Source organism: Bidens hawaiensis, unplaced genomic scaffold (assembly GCF_021521415.1).
Source record: "Bidens hawaiensis isolate Kalapana, Puna unplaced genomic scaffold, B.hawaiensis_p1.1 tig00004685_1, whole genome shotgun sequence".
NCBI lineage: Eukaryota > Viridiplantae > Streptophyta > Magnoliopsida > Asterales > Asteraceae > Bidens > Bidens hawaiensis.
The window spans coordinates 1,105,418-1,128,029 of record NW_027491287.1 but is presented as its reverse complement, the minus strand read 5'-3'; the positions used below and the strand labels follow the sequence as shown (position 1 = coordinate 1,128,029).

The window sequence follows — 22,612 nt, the reverse complement described above, 5'->3', positions numbered from 1 at the left end:
TTAGCCTTTCATATTGAACATTGTATCAATCAAAATTATGTACCGATCATATAACAATAATATATGTATATCTTGCATCAAACAATATTTTCTATCAAGTTAAGATCTAACAAAAGCAATTGCTATTCCGTGTTTAACGTAAATCACACGTTACATGACTAGTTATGCACATATCACTCCAAATTCCTACCATGGAATGCGTTGTCCAATCGCATCCGAGGCTATGAATATATATGCCAGGGACATTCATAGTTTAAGGAAACTATGAAACATCATCGACATGCACATGCTCTTCCATGTACCACATTTTCTAATTTACCTTGTTTTGAAAACACTTCCCACACGTGTTCTAAACTTCTAATGTCATAACATCCAATACTGTTGAGCACTTCAACACATTATGCCGGTATTCACAGAAATTACCAATCACTATACTAATGAGTTTTTGTCTATCCATCAGTCAAAAATGGTAGTTTTGGCGACGACATTTCACAAGCAAATATATACACATAATACATTACCAATCACATACATACCCTTTGGTTATATTACCTACGGATTCGGTAGAAAGTAAATTGTTTGGTCTAATGTTCTACGGGGCAACAACATTTTTCTATCCGTTGATTTTGTCAAGTACGTTGTGATTTAACTTAAGGCTTTAGGTAGAGTTTGAAATTTGCTCATATTGATTTCCATAGGAATTTAGTTTCATACATTAATTTGAATTTGTGGCTAAATTAATTGAGAGTCCCACATCCATAATGCAAGAAGAATAAGTGGTGGGGAGTGTGATACAAATTGGGAGAGAAGCTATTGTATTACTCACTTACCTGGACTGGGTAAATGAGCGATCAAGAAGGTCCATGGCCTAGGTTGGTGACCTCCATTGCACTTAGGAGGGGTGTCGATCTAAGGTCGGCCGGCCGGGCCTACGTCATAATTTGTTAGATTGGCCCAAGTGGCCGAGCCTATGTCATAATTTGTGGCAATGGAGGCTTGCGTTCGCGCGGCCTCTGCACAATATCTTAGATTCATTTTTAATTTTTTGGTATTGGTTTATGACACTTTTTATACTCTCTGTTCTCTATAATTAAAAGTATGTTTATAAAGATTTAATCTTGGAACACCTATTTTATCATTTTTTTTAAATTTTGTTTATCTTGTCATATCAATGTGTGCTTTATTTAAGAGCATACGGCCATGCTTTAGTTCTGAGTCCGCTGATTCTAATTAAGCTTAAGTGATATCAACAAAATGTACTACGAGAGACATATTGATAACGAAAATATGAAAGATAGAGAGATGACAGTGCTTTACGATGACTTTAGTGACAATTTCTGGGACGGTTTTAGCCAAGGGATTTGTCGTAAATTTTCGTTAGTTGCAAGTCTAAAAGCTGTTGTTTACTTTGTTAATTTGTTACACACTAAAACATTGACTTTGTTAGTTGCTAGTCTAACTGTCTGAAAAACGACTTAGATAGCATAAACGCTTAGTGAAATATATGATTTTCACATTTATAAACCCGGGTGAAGATATTAGAAAGCTCAGTAACTTAGAAGTGTTGATGAAAAAGTGTTCGTTTTGCACCTTCGCGGTCTTTTTATCGGAACATGTACAATCTGTATTAGTTAGTAGTTACAAACTTGAGCTAGTAACTTATAAATTATTAACTTTTCTTATACAGCTTAACTGTTTAAGCATTTACAGCTTTAAATACAAAAAAGTTGGTTAAAAAAATTTACGCCGTTGCCGGGGATCGAACCCGGTCACCCGCGTGACAGGCGGGAATACTTACCACTATACTACAACGACTTTTATTGTTATAACTAAATTAATACAATAGATGAAACTTGGTTTTGGTTTTAGATTTTTTGATATTTATACTCATTCATACTCAAAACTGGAAGTAAAGAACTATTTTACATGTTATTTAAAAATGTAAGTATTAGATTTCATTGCTTACTATTAGATTATATCACATATGGAACACTAACCTATTTTGGAAACCATTAACATAGTTACTTCCATCAACAAAAGCCATCGCTGTGAGGCTCCATATGATCATATTCCACTCTTTCAGCTTACCATGGCATATGTGATCATATGGATATGCAAATTATTACAATGTCATGGTTTTTTGTAAATCGAGGGGACTTGTCATTGTGTTTTGCTTATTACGACAAATCGTCTGGTTACAACATCTTTTTATATGTCTATATTTTCCCAAATACACTATGATTTAAGGCTTTAGGTAAGTTTGAGATTTGTTTGTGGACTGTGTAGATGGGAAAACATTCATATCCCAACTTGTTTATTGACTTATTCAATGTTTCAAAGTTAATAACCACAATTTAAAAAAATAACATGGGTTAAAGTTAAGGTGCTAAACAATCAAACCTGAACTTGTCGGGTTGACACCAACCGTTTAGCTAAAGGTTTTCCTGGTTTCTAGGTGAAACTGACCCGAACATATATAGATATAACCTAAAGTCGCAAATTTCTTATTAGCTTCGTGTCATGTCAAAACATGTTTGGGCTTGCATATGGTATTTATCTTTTATTCTCAGCTCCTCACAGTTATGCCAAATGACATTGCGTGTGAAAGTGAGCGAGTCAAAAACCCGAACTTCATTATCAGCTCCGCATTTAAAAATCTTGAGCGTTAATAATCAAACAAACGTGCTAGAACTAATGCGTGGTTTTATTAAATATCCAAAACGTACGGCTGATTGTTTCATCTAAATATCCGAAGATTGGCACTTCTGTTTGGCCTATATGGTTGTAGTACATATGTAAGCATGTATGTAAACAATGTAAAAACTGTAATATTTAACAGTTAGTTATATTTTGTACTAATGTTTTAGAAGCTTTGGATATACCTTTTATGGGTGTTAATTATAAAGATAGAACAAAACAACACAAAAAGACATATCATGGATTTGCTGCAAATTGGAATCCTGTCTAGTACCCAAATTTTAGATGAATGTTCTAAATCGTGAACATAGTTTTTATGTTTTCAATATTAATACGAATAGCGTAAGCATTAATTAGAAATTAGGGGTGCCACTTTTTGACATGAGACGAAAACAATCGGGTTTTTGGTTGTCATATTTAACTTGTTCAAGAAACAGTCGTGTTTGGTTAACCTGGTTACATGGTTATTTAAACAGGCCAATCCGTCAACATGTTTAATTAAACGTGTGGACCCACTAATTTGTTTATAGATATGCTTAACATATTTTTTACAACCCACCAACCCGGTTAACACTTTTCTACTTAATTATTAATATCAATCAACCCGTTTGCCCATTTAACACGTTTAAGGCCGCGCTTGGGTTGTACATATTTAAGTGTGTGTAGGTTACGGTTAACTTTTTTTTTTTGACACAAATAAAATTATGGGCCGTGTTGAACACTAAACTTGTCAACCCACAACCCGTCTGCGTCAACCTAACATGATTTACATCTCTAGTTAAAACTTTCTATTGGTGCATTATGATTATAAGGATATTAGGATACACATTTATATATACTAAACAAATGTATACTATTATTTGTTAATGCTTTTGAAGGGCTTTGACATCGGCCAAATCGTAAGTTTTGAACCATCATCAATGACAAAAGCAAAACGATTAGAGACTTCACTATCATGGGTTAATCTTCCAATGCCAGCCTTTTTTTTATTAATTTTATTGGTTTAATGTTTATGAATACGTTGGTATCAAGCACTTGGACCCTCTTGTGAGATATATTGATGAACACATTAAAATTTGTTACTTCTAAACATTTTAATAACCAACCATCCACAACTAAATACCCTTTTACACTTAGTTCAATATAGCACATCTAAGCTAAAGTTTGTGCCCGTAAATAAGGGTCGCTAATTTTATAGCGTCGATTTGACTATGTTCGATTCATATAGGATTCTTTTTCTTTGACCATAACTCCCTCCAATCCCTCAAATTTGATATTGGAATTGCTACCACGACAAACAATGTTAGTCGACTTCTTCACCGCGGAATTGTTGTACAACATCCATCCCGGTGTTAAAATCCTTTTAGGTCTAGAAAAAAAAATTAAGGAGCATAGTTCTCATTGTTCATAGTTATAAACATATACACGATACAACACCACCATACTTAGTAAAATCTCAAGGTCTAAGAAGGTAAAATATAGGCAAACCATACACGATATGTACATAAATTTATAACATTGTAAAAATTTAGAAAATGATATAAATTACTATATAAAAAGTGCACACTTGTCACTTGGGTACAAACATATATGAACCTAGCGTACACTTGTAACACATAATATCCTCACTAGTAAGGAAGTTTAAATGTTTAATGTAACAATTTGTTAAGTGTAGACTAGTTTTGTATTAGTGTATGCTTACAAGTGACCAGAACCAACATTCTATGATTGCAAACTCACAAATTATTGTAATGATTTTATATTTTTCATGTTTAAAAATGTAATATGTAAGTATATAATAACTATAACTTAAAGCATTCACAATGGAAAGTTTCGACAACACTGTCACGTCATCCATGTCCAGGTTTTGCCTCTCTCACAACCAATAACGGTTTCTCCTCCACGCAAGCTCAAAAACGCGTCAAAATTGTATATTGAGATGCTCTTATCATACTATAATTTTGTTAACCGCCTTAATCTACATATGACTAGGTCAAATTCAAATATATTGTTATGTAGTACCGTACTGATATTGTATTATTATCAGCATATCAGCACTACTACACATTAGACAAATATATTCCAACAAACGGCTGACGATCCTTACAATACATCATACTTATATAGTTATATCTTATACCTTTTACTTCTACTCAACACATATATATACATACATATTACACTTAACTTTATTACCTATACCAAAGCCAAAAAAACTCTTAGATATTATTATTCCAACAATGAAAATGATTAGAAAGAGGAAGGATATTGTGGAGGGAGAAGATAGTGAAAACACAAGTAATAATGAAGCCATATGGGATCCATTAAACAACGGTGGTGGCCCACTTGTCGGAGGCCCCATACGTGCACGAAAACGGTTCGTTGGTGTCCGCCAACGCCCTTCGGGAAGATGGGTGGCCGAGATTAAAGACACTATACAACAAATAAGAGTATGGTTGGGGACATTTGATACTGCTGAGGAGGCTGCTAGAGCTTATGATGAAGCTGCGTGTTTGCTTCGTGGATCGAACACACGAACAAACTTTTGGCCGTGTAATCCGTCTAACAAATCGCCAGCGCTTTCTTCCAAAATCACTAATCTTCTTCTTCAAAGACTTAGAGCAAAGAATGGTGGTAATATTGAAACTAATGGTGATTATACTCCACCATTAGAGTCTTCACATTCTTTTCAAAATAATCATTTTCAAGAGTCATCCAATGTTCAAGATTCTGACTTTGACCAAATCTTTGACCACATCCCAGATGGTAATAATTATAGTAATGATAGTTTTAGTGCAAGTTCTGAATATTGTTCAAGAGATGATACCAACCATTATGTAGTTGGAGATGAGGCTAAAATGGAAGGAAACCAAGAGGTTGACTTGGGTTTGACTGATTTATTATTTGTGGACAATGTTGAATCATCTATCAACTATTCTTTATTTGAGATAGCAGAAGAGATAACCAAGGAAAGCTACATTGAGGATCCATCCATGGTTAGTGAAGCCATGAAGAGAATGAAGTTCGAACGGAATGTGTCCGCTTCGCTTTATGCGTTTAACGGGATATCTGAATGTTTGAAGATGACGGAGAACCGAAAGAATGAGAAGTTATCAAACTTTGGTCCGAATGATAACAGCGAAAATAGTTTAGGTAATGTAGTAGAAGAGAAGTTAGAGAAGGGGCATACTTTGATGAGTATGGAGTCGTTTTCGTCTTCGAGTAGCAAGGAGGGAGATGAAGCTTATCTTTGGAGTTCTTTTGATCTTGATTCACTAGATATGTTCTTTAGAGGATCAAACTAATTAAGGGCCTAGGAGTGCTCTTTAATATAGGTTATTATACTGATATAATTCAACGTTGTATTCTTTCTTGAATTAATAACTTTATTTATTGATTTATATATGCTAATTATATGTTTTTCATATATTTAATAGCCATCTTGTAGCCTTTTTATTGCACATTTGATAGGAAACTACCAATCTTTTTAATTAGTAGGCTCACCTTGCCAATGAAGAGGTGGTCTGATGCAGCCCATCTTTCGTTTAGTCTCATTAACCTCACTTTGAAATATCCATTAAATCGTCCGGATATGACACATGAATGAACTGTGCGATCATAATGATGCAACCAAACATTACAATAACGTATCTAAATGCTAAAAACTACCATCATTTAATTGACACAATTAGCATATATAAGAATGGATATATATTTAAAACAATCTAATAATGATGAAAAATAATATTCTACGTGTAATTTTAAATTAACTTAGAGAATTTAAACCAAAAGAAGTTTAGCACAATATCACTTAAGTGTTATTAAAATTATTGTAATTAATAAAACTTACAAGCAAGTCGTTGTAGTATAGTGGTAAGTATTCCCGCCTGTCACGCGGGTGACCCGGGTTCGATCCCCGGCAACGGCGTTATACTTTTTTAACCCTTGTGTCATCTCAACTGGAATGTTAGACCATCTTTAGTATGAAACTAACCAGAACAGTTGAATAAAACATTAAACAACAGCAACTTTTGATATTAAAAACAATATGAGCCTCTTTTTAGCTCGGTCAAGTTCGTTATCTAGTAGATTGGTCTTAACTAGTTCATATACGGCTCGACTTCCTTATACTTTTATAAATGACTTGTAAACTCATTGCTTTTGGCATTTTACTCCAACTTCAAGTTATAAACAATCTTAAATACTTTTTAGCGTGCATATATGATGTATCAAATCAAATTTAACTAAGAAATCAACATAAACACCACTTTAATACAAAAGAATCCCAAACACCTAATGGCTAATGGAGATGAGATATGCGGATCTAAATTTCCGTATTCATTGTTCTTTTAAACGAAGATGGGAAACCCTATCTCAATTTTAGTCTACTTGATTCATTTTCATTTGTGAGCTGTGAATTATGTATCACCAATTATTATCTTCTTTCCTCTGGTAAGTATTCTCATGAACTTAATCAAATTGCCAAATATGTCCTTTTAAAGATTGGGATGAGTTTTGAATTTTGACGATCAACTAATTATATTTCTTCCAACTTTAGCATAGTTTCATCGTTTTAACGCGTCTTCGTCTTAAACTTGCATCATAAACAAATCACACCAAATTGATGTATTTTATGATCCTAATGGAATATCGTTTTAAGAAGCTATAAGCCATGTGTATAAAGACACAATCATGTTATACTCTGAGAAATATGTTATTTCTCTTGTATAACCCGCAATCTGTTTTGAATACACGTATTGAACATAAATCCTCAACTAGTCAACTACATTCATTCTTTTTTATCTCGTTCTTACACTTTTGTTTATTTAAATTGTAGCATATAGTTTATAGCTTTATTTCTCTTATGTTAAGTTCTATATAAATAAAAATGTTCATGAACACCATTCATTTTTAATAATGTTCTTCATCTTCTAACTCTATCATATATTAATATGAGAAATTGATATGTAATTCGAATATTCAAACTCATAAATTTTCTCAGTTGACTTCTTCTACCATTTATTGACTTTTATTCATCAACCAATACAAGATATTCAAATTAACTTCAATTAATAATTAAAAGTATAAAACCTAACCACACACCCAAAGAGACCAGTTCCTTCACTTAGTCAACATAACAAAATAAGCCTGCATTATAAACTAAGACAAAACACATGAACACAAGTACACAACTACATTACCAATACATCCCACCACCACCATGGAATCAACACAAGTGCACACCTTAAACTTAACCAGCGTCCTCTCGGTGTCGAAGAAGATCATCTTAACCCGATACTGGCACTTCGTTTCGTTATTCCTCCTTCTTTTCTTCCCTCTTTCGTTTTCTCTCATTAATATTAGCTCCATCATCCGCCTCTTCACCGACGATCATCCAAATAATCACAAACTATTAATTACTTATCTCCTCATCGTCTACACCCTCGCGCTATGTGCTATATGCGCGATCAGCTACAGCACACATCATGCTTTCTTCGGGGAACCGGTCAACTTCTTGGATTCCCTCAAGTCCTTAACCTTCTCCTTCTTCCCACTCGCTTCCACCGCGATTATAGCTCATGTTATTATATGTTTGATCTCCCTAACCTTCATTTTACTCGTCGGAACAATTCTTATGTTGGTACATAATATAGGGCTTGTTGTTATTGACTACAACTCGGTTTACTTCATGTGGTTTTTGGTAATCATGGGTGTGATTCTAATCGCGATTGTTTTATATTTCTACGTGGAATGGTCGTTGGCTTACGTGGTGGAATCGAAATGGGGATTTGCGGCTTTGATGCGAAGCTCGTATTTAGTTAAGGGGATGAGATCGATTTCGTTGTTAGTGATGTTGTATTTTTGGGGTTGTGGTGTGTTGATTGTATTGATATGTTCTAAAAATATGCATACGATTGTGAAGAAACACTAATCGACCCCGGGCAGATTACGGATAATCTGGGGGTTAAATAGATGTTTCCCACGAGGGTTAGGTCCGGCAAAGATGGTTATTCTTCTGATGACCTGCAAAACAGACACCGTGAGCTCGTCACTGAGAAGGGGGTACCTCCTTGTGACCACACTCCGGCGTGAGAATCAGACTAGATTGCTCTTGAATATAAGTGTATATTAAGAGAAATGACTAGAGCAGATATGATGGTATGAGATCATAATACCGTTCCAAGGTGTTGGGGTATTTATAGCCGAAGGTAGGTTTCCAAGGAGGTACAGCCGGCTGAATAGTATTCCTGTTCTGCCAACTGTGGGCTACGCACGTGCCATGCTGATGGTTGGTGGGTAGGCAGCGGCTGATAGTGACCAGGCCGGCTGTGTACTATTCCTGTTCCACCAACTGCAGGCTACGCACGTCCTCCGACAGGTTGGTGAGTAGGCAGCGGCTGATAGTGATCCAGTACAAGAGCGTGCTGCTTGTCATACTGTTGTCAGTGAGCTGTCGTATCTTTGGTCAGATCTTTTATCCATACCTCGTCAGGTACAGTACAAAAGATCCTCCAGTATCGTACGGACTGGCTCATTTGTGCGGGAGTGTTCCCGGCTTTGTGCGGGAGTGTTCCCGGCTTGCTCACTCCTTCTTCAGGTGACTACTGAATTATTTAAGAGTTAAGTGCCTTGTGCGTGTAGCCTTGCTGCGCGGGTAGCCTTCCCTGATGGCTAGTATCCGTTGCTGCGGGAACAGGCGGAGTACGTCGACCATTGGGAGGCTTTTCCTGCGGGAACAGCTTGCGTACTGCGCGTAAGGACGTCACGTCTCTGAGCATGGTGGGCCTGCGGATCCAGTTGGTTTCTGTGCAGACGTCTCTTCAAGGTGTCTTACGAGTTTAGCCTTTGCGCAGACGTCCCTGTTGAAGGTTAGTCTTGCGGGTTCAACTGCGCAGACGTCCCTCTTTGAGGTGAGTCTTGCGGGTCCAACTGGGCTCTGCTGGGACCTACCTCTTCAGATTGTTATTACGCTGCTTGGTTCGTTCTTTTTAATTATGTTCTTGCTTCGGATCACTGCGGCAAACACTGTGTTGTATAACTACTGCAAGGCTTTACATGGTGAACTGGAACTTGAGGTTGGTGAGGGGTTTGTTCATGAGTACATGAATATACCTTATGCAAATTGATGTTTTATATGGTTTTGCTTTATGTAATGCAACTCATTTTCTTGTCATTAGTTTGTGTTTATAACCAAATGAATGTACGTTTTAGTCTCACTTGAGACATGGGGTGAAAGGTGGAAAGAAAATTAGCTATAAAAAAAACGACTGTGGTTAATCTCATTTCCAACATATTACTGACGGATTTTACAAACGATCACCTATGGGCTATGGGACACTCTACCGACAATTAATCACCGACAACTTTTGTATGGTCGTCCAAAAATGTTTGTTTTCAAAATGTTACCGATGGAATTATTAGCCAAGCCATACCAACAAACCTTTTATCGATGGATTCTTTATTATACTACAAATGAAAATAACGTCAATAACTTGTTGGTGAAATAATTATCTTTCAATAAGATCTAAACGATTCCAACATGTTCTAGTTTTCCAAGCTCAACGCCAGTTAAACCAGAGGCGTTTTTACTAAAAACCAGTTTTTACTTTTGTTGACCAAGCTGAAACCTGTTCTCCAAAATTCAATTTTTTTTACAACTATATACCAAGGAACAACCTCATTTACATCTAAAAGACATATCTACTTGTGATGAAATGTTCAAAATAAGCAAGAAAAGATTCATGGACACCATTCATTAATTTGACTATAAAACTATAAAAAGTGTGAACGCATAATTTTCTCAGTTGACTTTTCCCATTTTTGAAATTTTCTTCATTAATCAAAACATTGGAAAAAATCCACTTAACTTTTAATACACACCAAAATTTCAAACAAACATGACCCTCATGTTTAATATTGGATAAACCTTGTAACATAAAACCAACACATGAACACAACTAAAAAAACACAAGTACATAACTAATTTACCATTAGATCCGGTTGCCGCAGACGCCACCACCACCATGTTCTGTCGCGCCTCCATGGCATCTACACATGTGCACACCCTTAACTTAACCGGCGTCCTCTCCGAGTCAAAGAGGATCATCTGGTCCAGATACTGGCACTTTGTTTCCTTATCAATATTCTTCACCCCTCTTTGTGTCACTCTCATTATCTTAAGCCCGAGCCTCGACCACCGCCAACTGCTACCGGACGAATCTCTAATTACTTATCTAATCTTTAGCCTTATAGCCTACATCCTAACACTATGTGCCATATGCATAGTCACTTACACCACACATAACTTATTCTTCGGTGAGACGGTCAAGTTCTTCGATGCCCTTAAGTCATTAACCTTCTCCTTCTTACCGATCATTTCAACCGCGATCCTAGCTCATGTTCTTATAATATTAATCTCTCTAAGCTTTATTCTACTCGTTGGAATAATTCTTAAGTTGGTGCATAACTTAGGATTTATTATTAACTACAACTCGGTTTATTTCATGTGCTTTTTGGTAAGCATGGGCGTGGTTTTAACCGCGATTGTTATATATTTCTACGTGGAGTGGTCGTTGGCTTTTGTCGTGGTTGTTGTTGAATCTAAATGGGGATTGGCGGCCTTGATCAGGAGCTCGTATTTAGTTAAGGGGATGAGATCGGTTTCGTTGTTAATGATGCTGCTATATGGCGCTTGGGGTGCGATTTACGTGTGGATTTGTTCTGGACTTTTATATTTTCAAAATAGTTGGATGTTTGTATCCGATATAATTTTTTTTTCGGGCTGTATGATGTTCGTTTTACTTCGGATCACTGCTGGCAACACTGTGTTGTATAATTACTGCAAGGCTTTGCATGGTGAATTGGCACTTGAGGTTTCTGAGGGGTTTGTTGATTACTACATGAATTTGCCTTCGGATGGTGAGAATGTCCCTCATGTTGTTACTGTTGTGCCTAATGTTTTTACGGTTGTATCTGGTGTGTTTATACCTTGTTTTGTATAAACTAATGTGTTTATGCATTGCTATTCAGTTATATATTTGTCATTTATGTTTATAAAATCTTGTAATTTGTGTAAGTTATGTGCATAATTCTTTGAAGACAAATATCTTGATTGCCATGTTATGTCTTTAGCACTCCAATATAAAATTTATTAAAAACGAATCGAACGCCTCTCAAACAAAATTTATGTCTCAGTAAAGATTCTATTAAACATCAAATCGCACGCGTATGGAACAAATGTGAAATGTGTGTAAACCGGATTGACAATCTTTGTTACTTTATAATATAGGTTCTTGGACTCGTTTGAAAAGATTGTCTAAGTTCATTCATTCATTCACTGCAAATTGCAATAAGAAATTCAACACTTTATGATATAATATTACACGTTTTTCATCACGAGATTCCAGTTTCAAGCAAATTTGACCCGACAGAAACCGGGTGGAAGATGATCATTGAATAATTAAATTCATAAACATAGTATATAAAACATTAAAACAAACACAAGAACACAAACTCACAACTCATAATTTGCTAAGTGCTAACACATCTTTAGCCTCATGGAAATAGCACATGTACACACCCTCACCTTAACCGGTGTCTTATCCGAGTCAAAGAGGATTATCTTGTCTAGATACTTGCACTTCGTTACCTTATCCTTATTCTTCACGCCTCTATCGATCTCTCTCATGTTCAATCAATTCCCTGACCAACCTTACTTCGATGATAACACTTATTATTATCAAAAACTTGTAATATCTTATATCTTGTACACCTTAATCGGTTACATTCTCGCCCTATGTGCCATTGGCACGATCACCTACACCACACACCATGCTTTCTTTGGGCAGTCGGTCACAATCTCCGAATCCCTTAAGTCTTTAACTTACTCCTTCTTCCCGCTTGTTTCAACCACGATCCTAGCTTATGTTATAATAGTTTTAATCTCCCTAAGCTTTGTTTTGGTTGTTGGAATAGTTATTATGTTGGTAGATAACTTAGGCTTTGTTGTTATTGATTACAACTCGGTTTACTTCATGTGGTTTTCGGCGATCATGGGTGTGATTCTACTAGGGGTTATTATCTATATTTCCTTGAATTGGAAGCTGGCTTTTGTGGTGGTTGTGGTAGAGTCGAAATGGGGTTTTGCGGCTTTGATGCGAAGTTCGTATTTAGTTAAGGGGATGAGATCCGTTTCGTTGTTAACGAGGTTGTATTTTTGGGTTTTTGGTGGGTTGATTGTGTGGATGTGTTATGCAAATGTACATGCTATTGTTGCTACGATGCTCGGTTCGTTCTTTATAATGATGTTCTTGCTTCGGATCACTGCTGCGAACGTTGTGTTGTATAATTACTGCAAGGCTTTGCATGGCGAATTGGCGATTGAGGTTGCTGATGGGGTTGGTCATGACTATATGGATTTGCCTTCGGATGCTGAGAAAGCCCTAAAAGTTGTTACTGTTTAATTACTTGTTGCTCAAAGATGTTCTTGTGGGTATGTTTATTTGTGAAAAGTAAAGTCATTTTCATTTTTGAGTATACTAGAGGTGGCAAATGGGTTGGGTTGGGTCGAACGAGTCATGGGTTGAAATGAGTCATGGGTCAAAACGAGTATGAGTTAAAATAAGTTTGGGTCAAAACAAATCAATTAAAAAAGGGTTGTTTTGGTTTGGGTCAAAATAGGTTAGGGTCAAACCGAGATTTTTTTTTGAACGAGAATAACGGCGGAAACATTTTAGTTTTTTTAGATTTTTCGTTTTTTACTTATATTTTAAGTTATGATTTTTTTAATTATTTTTTTTTGATTTTTTTGAGGGGTTTTCTATTAAGATCAAAAACCCTCAAAAAAATATTCGAAAAAAATAATAAAAAATTATAACTCAAAATATAAACCATAAACAAAAAAAAGTAAAAACACTAAAATGTTTCATACGTTGTCCTCGTTTCATAAAAAAATAAAAAAACAAAAAAAAACCCATCTAGAATCGAACCGAAACCGAAAGAATCGACGAAAATGAAACAAAGAAACAAAAAGCCAAAACCGGACCACATCAATCGAAATCGAAAAGATCAATCAAAACGAAACTAAAAGAATTCAAACCGAACAAAAACAAAACTGAAAAACGAACAAAAACGAGTCCGTAATCGACTAGAAAGAAACAAAAGAAACCAAACCCCAACACGTCACGGGTGAAAACTCGTGTTGACTTGAAACTTGAACCGAACCCGTTCCGATCTGAAATCCGTTTCGTGCCGAAACTTGTCTTGTACGAAAACTCGTTCCGATCCGAAACCTGTCACATTTCCTTAGGACACTAACCCACATCGACCCATTTCTTTGAACTTGTCGACCCATTTTGACCCGAAAATAAAAGGATGGAATTTCAAATGACTCATTTTGACCCATTTATTTAAAACCTTTTACCCAAACTAACTAATTTAACTTTTAAAACAACTCAAATTGACTCATTTGAAAGGGTTTTGGTCAAGATTGCCACCCCTGGAGTATACGAATGAAAAAGATCCTAATTTGAAGCGTATATTAGTTATTTGGTTAAGTACTTAAGTTCTAAGTTGGAATCCTCATAAACAAACCAAAACCATTTATCCAAAATGGTTTAAACAAAGAGTTTTGCTAACATTGGAAAGGAAAACGAATTAAAATTTGATTAACTCAAAACCTAGCAAAACTTCTTTAGCCCTAATGATTAGACAGACCGTCTAATTATTTAGATAGTTCGTATAAAAACTTGTTGAACGTGAATTCTAAGAGATCCGCAATCTACTTTAAGATAAACGTGTTGAACAAGAATTCCCAATACATTTTGTAGGAAATTTTATAATATGAACTACATTACAAAATAAATAAAGCGATAAATTACAATACTTTGAAATAAAAGTTACAACCAATTAAACAAGTATACGGAAACAAAATAAATAAAACAAATAAAACAGGATTAAGGATTCGTTGTTCAACACGAGTCACATATTTATACTTAATAAAAAAGCGACTTTTTTTTTCTATTAATTCAAATTTTTCCAACACATTTCCTTTCACCTTCTTATTCTTGCACTTTTGTTTATTTAAGTTGTTTATGGTAGAATACCTTGTTTCAAAAGCATAATTTTCTAAGTAGATTTTTTTTTTTTGACTTTTCCTCCTCAATAAGTCTAATGAAGACAATAGATTCAAGTTCTAGAAAACCTGACCCACATAACCATAAAGTCATAGACACCAACTCCACCTACTCAAGCTTCCACGTGGCAGACAGTCATTAGATAACCTGGAATATTAAACAACCACATGAACACAAGTACACAACTAGTTTACAAGTAATCAACAACTTCACATTCATCAATAGATCTGCCACCACCACCACCACCACCACCACCACCACCATGGATCTAACACCACTTCACACCCTCAACTTAACCGGTGTCCTATCCGAATCAAAGAGAATAATCTTATCAAACTACACACACTTCTTAACCTTATCCATCTTCTTCTTACCTCTTTCTTATTCTCTCATCAACCAACCCTTCTTTGATCATCATCCAAATCATCAAAACCATGCCATAATATTATCTTATATCCTCTACACCTTACTCATCCACACACTCTCACTATGTGCCATAGCCACCATCTCTTACTCCACACACCATGCATTCTTTAGTCAACCCATCAAGATCTCACAAACCCTCAAGTCTTTATTATTCTCCATCTTCCCACTTGCTTACACCGCAATCATCGAATATGTTCTCGTTAGTTTGATCTCATTAACCTTTGTTATAATAGTTGGATCACTTGTTATGTTGTTTAATATGTTGGTTTATAGTTTAGGTTTAGGGTTTGTTATAGATTACAACTCGGTTTACTTCATGTGGTTTTCGGTACTCATAGGTATGGTTTTGATAGCAATTGTTATATATTTTCATATCGAATGGTCGTTGGCTTCGGTCGTGGTTGTCGTCGAGTCGAAATGGGGGTTTTCGGCTTTGATGAGAAGCTCGTATTTAGTTAAGGGGATGAGATCGGTTTCGTTATTGGTGAGGTTGTATTTTTGGGTTTTTAGTGGGTTGATTGTGTGGATGTGTTCGGTTAATATACGCTTTATTGTTGTTATGATGCTTGGTTTGTTCTTTATATTGATGTTCTTGCTTCGGCTTGCGGCTGCGAATACTGTGTTGTATAATTATTGTAAGGCTTTGCATGGTGAATTGGCTATTGAGGTTGATGATGTTGGTTATGAGTATATGAGCTTGCCTTTGGATGATGAGAAGGTTCCTCATGTTGTTACGGTTGTCTCGGTTTGATATGATTAAGGTTAGTAGTTTGTTTTTTACATAGGTGAATGTTTTATGTAATGTGATTTAGTTTGTTGTCACTTGTGGTTATGAAATCTTGTAATGAAGACTTATATATATATATATATAGTGAATGCCTTGTAATGAAGCAAATGATTCAAGGTTGTGATGTATATATATTGTTCGATATACTTCTGTTATTGTGCAAAGTGGACAATATTGGTTTGTATGAGAAGCTAGATGTCACATTATGCATAATCCAACCAAGCACACTACTTAGGCATAAGGACAACAAAATGGGTGCTACGATATGTGTCAATGTGTCGTGGCGAGGGGTATTACGCTTTAGTGACTGCAGGCTATTGACATATAGGAAACATATTCCTACCAGTGACTATGTTAGCTTCGCGCTTGTGTGCGCCTAGGCTTCTAATAGACGATCGATGGATATGATTCGTCATGTTCGCCATGCCTTCAGCAAGTTTATGTTCCTCAATTCTGTTTTTCTGTTTTAAATCAAGAGAAAAAAAAGTTTAAAGAGAATTATTACGAAGTTAGGTAAGCTAGGTTGTTGAGGAGTAAATTGCATTAAACATTGAAAATGCACACCTGTTTGTTCCTGCAAGTCTGCAACACATACATTTTCTTTATTTTTATTTATAAATCTATCTATTTATATACTATGTATTTTATAATATTTTTTTTTGTTGCTATAAACTTTTGATAAAAGAAAATTGGTTTTAGATTAATCCTAGTTATGCTCTATTGACAAATAACCGTCTCAATTTCACTCTTGACAAATAACCGTCTCAATTTCACTCTTGGCTGATGACAGTCCCAACTAAATGTGCATTGTTTATAACGATCCGTGAAACGGGGGACTAACTCCGTTGCAGGTCGCCGAGAAAACGTTTTTGACTGGAAAACTCATGCTTTATATATTTAATAGAAAAAAAAATACTTTTTTCAATTTTTCAAATTTTTAACATATGTTGTTTATTTGCAGTTTATCTATATGTTTTGCATTCTAAACATTCACTTGGTTTTTTGCACTGAATTATTTTGAGCGCCTTGCGTATGCGTCTTTGTTTCGCATACACTTGTGAGTCTTTATCTCGGCTCTAGGATCCTATCGCTTTGGTGTGTCCCACACTTTATAAAACACATGCTACAATATCCGAGTGGTACAAAGGCGTCTGGTTTTAAAAACTAGAAGTGCTCAAGCTTAAAGGTTTCAGCAACATATTGGTTGCTCTTTACAATGATTCCAAATCTAACAAATGAAATAATTGCAAAAACAGTCACATATCTTTTGTTCGTTCGGTTAAGTAAATGTTTAAGAAGACGGAGTCTTGAATCTTGCAACCGTTTCACTTCAGTTCCTCGATCTTTGAACCAACCGAGCTGGGACCCGGTCACTATCTTCCCCACCCGATGCATCATAACCGCCACTTGTGGACCTAGACAGTGGCACAGCCCCAGTCTTCTCGTGGGCCCCAGAGGATGATGAGATCCTAACCGGATGAATATCAGGCGAGTTTAAGCTACTGTCCGGTGAAGATCCCACAAAGCCGGTTGGGCCCATGGGCCGGAACACACTACGGGCCTCGAGCTGCAATGGGACCAAACTCGAGAACGATCCTGAATGTGGGCCTGCTTTGGGCTGTAAATGTTCCTGAAGGTGGGCCCGCATGCCTCCTATTCTTTGGTTGTTATCGAGTCTAGAGAACATCCGACGTTCACTGCTTCCGATACTGCTGTCCCTTTCGAGCCCGTACTGGCCCGTTTGTTGGGCTTCTTTTCTTGAAACAGGTTGAATGATTTTGGACTTCTTTCGGGCCTCTGCTGCAGCTTTCAATACCTCGTCTGCATTCAAACGGGCCAATGTCCACGGGCTGATCTTTACAGCTGCCAGGTTCTTTTTCTTGATCGGCTCATCTACTGTAGTATTCTTCCCGAGTGAGCTAACTGAACCAGTGTCGGGTGGGACCACATCATACTGCAAAAAGATTCATGGATGTAAAAGGGATTAATATTTAACCAAATGCTTAGAGAAGTGGGAAATGGGTCGGTTTGGGCTCAAACTGAACCAAAAACTGAAAAATCGGTTTATCATTTGGGCCGAGAATCCCCCCCCCCCCGAGTTGGGCCTAAAACTTTGTGCCTAAATCTTTTTATTAATTTAAAAAATGAAATCCCAAGCTTCAGATTTTGTTTGGGTTCGGTTATTTTGATTATAGATCCATTTTTCAATTTTAAACACACCCCTAAGTGCCACATCAGCAATTTATTTTTTTAATCTCTAACGGGTCAATTGAAAAACTAGTTTTTTTAACTTTGACACAAAAATGGAAATACCTGATCTTCAACGAACAAACGTGGGGGCGTACACCAAGCTCCTTGACGGATATTATTAAACGAGCTGACACTGCTTAAACCGGTTATAGAGCTTGCAGGTGACATGTGAGGACTTTGTTGACCACCAACTCCTATTTGTTCTTGTTCTCTCAATGCTATGATGTAATCATATGTGCTAATCCCCTGTGAAGGGCAAAGTTGTAATTTTACAAGATTAATATCTTTCAAGAATATTAATGGCGAATATGAAACTCACCTTCTTTATTAGAAGAATGTGAAAGAAGAAAAGTTGAACAAGTGGCAACGTTGCGATCATAGCCAAAATCGTGCACACCGCCTGAAAATTAACAAATTTATATTTTTATTGCTGTCGATTTACGAATAGTACTTTGGAAATTTGACAGTCTAGACAATGTTCTAAGATTATGTCATTGCAGTTTGACTATTACGGGTCAAATGGGGTCGTTTTAAATTTGGAATTTAATGGGAATTCATTTGTTTTCAAGAAAATGCTGATGACTACATAAAAGGTGATATAAAAAAGACAACATCCATAAAAAATGAAGGTATACGAGTTTATATACACACATTAATTTGATTTCATGAAGTGATACTGTTTGACTTATAATTATAAAGCAAGTAACCACGACGACTATAACATAGCCAAAATCGTCAAACTGCCTGTCACACGAAAAGTTCAACAAATTTTGTAGTTGTCGATGACAAAGGGTAGTTTACACATTTGACAGTCTAGACAGTTTTCTAAGATTAAGTGATTCTGTTTGACTTTTACGGGTCAAACAGGGTCGTTTAGAAATTGGAACTTGATGTGATTTCATTAGGTTTCAAGAAAATACTAATGCCTACATGAAAACTATTATAGAAACAAACCAATAAGAAACATAATGATGGTATACGAGCATATATATGAGCGTTAATTTAATTTTATAAAGTAGTTAAGTTGACTTATAAGAATAAAGCAAGTACTCACCACAACTATAACATAAGGTGCCAATGAGAAACTGCTTCCAAGCTTATTAGCAATGTCTATATTAAATCTTTTGTGATCAATAAAACAACATATCAACACCAGAATTCCAGTTGACCATTGAAGTATGAGCTGCATTTTTTAACCAATAGCGCAAGTCAATGTTTGACCATAAGACAAAAGTCAACACCAAAGTCAATTTTTTACCAGAAGAAGAGCAGAGATCATAAGAGTAAAGAACTTTTTGTAGTTCTTCTTGCCTACACAGTTATTCAACCACTGCACAATAATAAATTGATAATCATAATTTTATTGAATCAAATGTCTTTAGAGAATCTTAATTGATGATTCTTAATGACTTAATGTTAACATACCCTGCAATGATGATCGAACCGGTCAACACATTTGTCACAAACTCTACAATGCTTACTGTACTTGAAAACCTGCAAAAGGAAAACAATCATGTCACATAATTTTCGATGCCCGATTACTAATTTCTGATACGAAGTTGATCCAAGAGTTAACAGGCTCCTTAAAAAGAGCATAACTTAGGCTACAATTGGACTTTTGGGCCCTAAGTAATGGACGAAAAGGTCTCGACGAGCTGGATCATGTGACAAACGCCATAGGCGATTTGTTCCATCTGTCGGACCCGAATTCCATCAATTAGAGCTCCAGTTTCATCACCGAATACTCAACTTTTTCTTTTTTTTTAGTGTAAAATGCATAAATCACTTATCGCCTTAATTTAAGCATTTACTTATGTAATTATATTCAGTTTCGAATATTTGGCGGTACCTGACAAATTTAAAATTCCTTAATATATTATTTATTCAATAGAATATCATTCTCTTTGAGAATTCTGTGTGTTTATCTTTGTGCTTACGTTTGGCGTCTATTTCTTAAACAAAACGGCATTAAAACATGCCATCTATTTCTTAAACAATGGGTTAATTACTTTGGCTCCAAGAAATTTACCTCAACTTCACACAAACTACAATAAAACATGCCATCTTCACTCATTTGAAGTTCAGAAGATTCATCATTCGAGCTCGAGCAATGGCACATCAAAGCACAAGGAACCAAAGCCAATAAACCACACGAATTCGATGTCTTTTCAACATTTTGAGACACATTATCATCTGTTCTTGAATCTTGATTCTTACTGTTCTTCATAGAATGTTTCTCCCCAACACTTGCATCTTGTTTCTCTCCTAGTTTACATTCTTTGTTATTTCGGGCCTTAACATACTTTTTCGACTTGAAAACACCCGAATCCGCTGGATCGGCACCAGCACACCATATGTACAATCCAAATGCAGATATAATCTAGCAAATTTATTCACAAAAACATGAAAATTAAAAAAAAAACACAAAAAGTAGTTAAATTTCACAATCAAATCAGATTATAAACACAAAACAATAATAATAATAATAATAATAGTAATAATAATAATAATAATAATAAATTGATAATTTGGAGCTTACAAGTGGAGTGTAGATCCCCATAACAATATATTGGTACATCTTTTTACCAACAAAAGGAGCAAAGAAAACATAGAATCCAAAGCCCAATGCCAAAAACACAGAAACAGCTACCACCTGAAAATATTAATGAACAATAAAGCACAAATTAGTTCAACTTTAAAAACCCTTAACAAGCATAAAAATATGAACTTTTTTTCACATACTTGGAGTGGATGATATGGAAGCTGCCATCCATGTTTCCTCATCTTTGATTCTTTACAATAATGCAAAAAGACTCCAACTTTTGTGTTTATTATGCAATTTGCTCACTTGGGTTTGAATCTTTTTGCTCAAATTCACCTCATTTCATCACTGGTTTATCAAGAACTAAATAATGCTTGAATTTTAACAAGAAAATGTTTCTTGGTATGTGAGGAAATTGCAAAAAGTTTTAAACTTTTGTGTTTATTATGCAATTTTCTCACTTGGGTGTGAATCTTTCTGCTCAAATTCACCTCATTTCAACAATGGTTTATCAAGAACTATATAATGCTGCAATTTAACAAGAAACTGCTTTTGGGTATGTGAGGAAATTGCAAAAAGACTTCAACTTTATGTTTAATATGCAATTTGCTCACTTGGGTTTGAATCTTTTTCCTCAAATTCACCTCATTTCATCAATGGGGTCTTCAAGATCATCATCACCATTATCATTTAGTGAAAGAAAATGAAAAACCCATGTGAAATTTAGTAACTTTTTGATGTATAATTTGTTACAAAATCTTTGTTGAAAGATGAAATTTGAAGCAAATTTGTTTGGTTTTTGAGGAGAGAGAGTAGGGAGAGTGTGTTTTCTTTTTCAAGATAATGAAATGACAAGACTGCCCTTAAATTAAAGGTAGCTTCTTTCTTTATCAGGTTTGTTGGCATTGTTGGAATGAGATGATCTTATTATTTTCAATGGGCAGATCAGATCATATGTTACAGCAGGTCCAGTTGCAAACAGTTGTACATTTATGCTTTTGGACTCACTCTAAAGTCTAAACTAAACTGCCTCTTATATTTAATGTCTTTTTATCACCTACTTTTACTTATCCACATATAAAGATAGTGGTAAGTTTGACAAATTTTCAAGTTTTTTGGTTTTAAATAAAATTTATTTTGACATGAAGTATATTTTCGCGGTATATTCAAAATTTTACAAAACATTATACTTTAAATGTTATAGTAGAGATAAATTTATGAGAAAAACTAACTATAATAACATAATATTCAAACTAAAATAAAACAATACTGTATAGGAAATTTTTGTATGCGAACAACTTTCTTTTGAGGTTGGACGACCGTGTTTTTTTAGTGTTGTCTGTACCAGTATTTAGAGATCATACACCCTTGTTTATGGGACATTGTGGAATGGATAAGTCAACGAGACGTTTTGGATAAAACTATGGTTAAAAGGATATTTTGAAGATTTTCACTAGTAAAAATAGCATGTTGAAGTTGTTAGAAATTGAAACTATTAAAGCTATGGTAGTTTTAGACGTGCTATTGGTATTTAATAAAATCAATGTTTTAGGTGAGTTTAAGATTAAATTCCGCGTGATGGACTTTCCAACGGGTAACTTTTAACCATACAAGATCATAAACAATCATGCCCGCAAGTTCAATAGGTATTGATTGTGTTGAGGATACTAGACGGATTCAAAATCGGGTTAAGTACACGATTTTATAATAATGTATAAAGCTAAAATTATCAAAAGTTATATTTACCCTACCCGTGACATCCCTACCTTTTTTTTA

General features: G+C 35.4%; 3 protein-coding genes, 2 non-coding genes and 1 pseudogene across 6 annotated transcripts; 4 read left to right on the top strand and 2 right to left on the bottom strand.

The window, feature by feature from the left end:
- Positions 1-822: 822 nt before the first annotated feature.
- LOC143627660 (U1 spliceosomal RNA) lies at positions 823-1,017 on the top strand (annotated as a pseudogene).
- Positions 1,018-1,744: 727 nt separating this feature from the next.
- On the bottom strand, positions 1,745-1,815 carry TRNAD-GUC (transfer RNA aspartic acid (anticodon GUC)). Its single transcript has one exon. It is a non-coding gene; the product is annotated as a tRNA-Asp (tRNA).
- A 2,503-nt stretch (positions 1,816-4,318) lies between these two features.
- Positions 4,319-6,002, top strand: LOC143627503 (ethylene-responsive transcription factor ERN1-like). The gene has a single exon (XM_077097300.1). It carries the CDS (start codon positions 4,938-4,940, stop codon positions 6,000-6,002), a length of 1,065 nt encoding a protein of 354 aa, XP_076953415.1. The 5' UTR covers positions 4,319-4,937.
- Positions 6,003-6,553: 551 nt separating this feature from the next.
- On the top strand, positions 6,554-6,625 carry TRNAD-GUC (transfer RNA aspartic acid (anticodon GUC)). The gene has a single exon. It is a non-coding gene; the product is annotated as a tRNA-Asp (tRNA).
- Positions 6,626-15,597: 8,972 nt separating this feature from the next.
- On the top strand, positions 15,598-16,008 carry LOC143627502 (uncharacterized). Its single transcript, XM_077097299.1, has one exon. It carries the CDS (start codon positions 15,598-15,600, stop codon positions 16,006-16,008), a length of 411 nt encoding a protein of 136 aa, XP_076953414.1.
- A 1,131-nt stretch (positions 16,009-17,139) lies between these two features.
- LOC143627631 (putative protein S-acyltransferase 22) lies at positions 17,140-21,881 on the bottom strand. Of its 2 annotated transcripts, none has more exons than XM_077097412.1 (10): positions 21,037-21,881; positions 20,834-20,947; positions 20,324-20,674; positions 19,720-19,788; positions 19,553-19,624; positions 19,349-19,477; positions 18,614-18,694; positions 18,358-18,540; positions 17,400-17,998; positions 17,140-17,357 (listed from the first exon to the last, which is right to left on the bottom strand). In XM_077097412.1, the coding sequence occupies exons 1-10, from the start codon at positions 21,076-21,078 to the stop codon at positions 17,336-17,338; spliced, it is 1,662 nt and encodes a 553-aa protein (XP_076953527.1). In that variant the 5' UTR covers positions 21,079-21,881; the 3' UTR covers positions 17,140-17,335. The 2 variants fall into 2 exon arrangements, with proteins under 2 accessions (XP_076953527.1, XP_076953526.1); XM_077097411.1 differs by having other exon boundaries at positions 17,140-17,998; positions 21,037-21,172; positions 21,328-21,878.
- Positions 21,882-22,612: the final 731 nt, after the last annotated feature.

Excerpts from the sequence above, each read along its gene's own strand:
- LOC143627503 (XM_077097300.1), top strand. The coding sequence starts at position 4,938 with ATGAAAATGATTAGAAAGAGGAAGGATATTGTGGAGGGAGAAGATAGT.
- LOC143627502 (XM_077097299.1), top strand. The coding sequence starts at position 15,598 with ATGGTTTTGATAGCAATTGTTATATATTTTCATATCGAATGGTCGTTG.
- LOC143627631 (XM_077097411.1), bottom strand. The coding sequence starts at position 21,078 with ATGAGGAAACATGGATGGCAGCTTCCATATCATCCACTCCAA. Across the intron at positions 19,625-19,719 it reads GGTTCGATCATCATTGCAGG|TGGTTGAATAACTGTGTAGG; the intron begins GTATGTTAACAT and ends ATTATTGTGCAG. Across the intron at positions 17,999-18,357 it reads GTTTGTTCGTTGAAGATCAG|TATGATGTGGTCCCACCCGA; the intron begins GTATTTCCATTT and ends ATCTTTTTGCAG.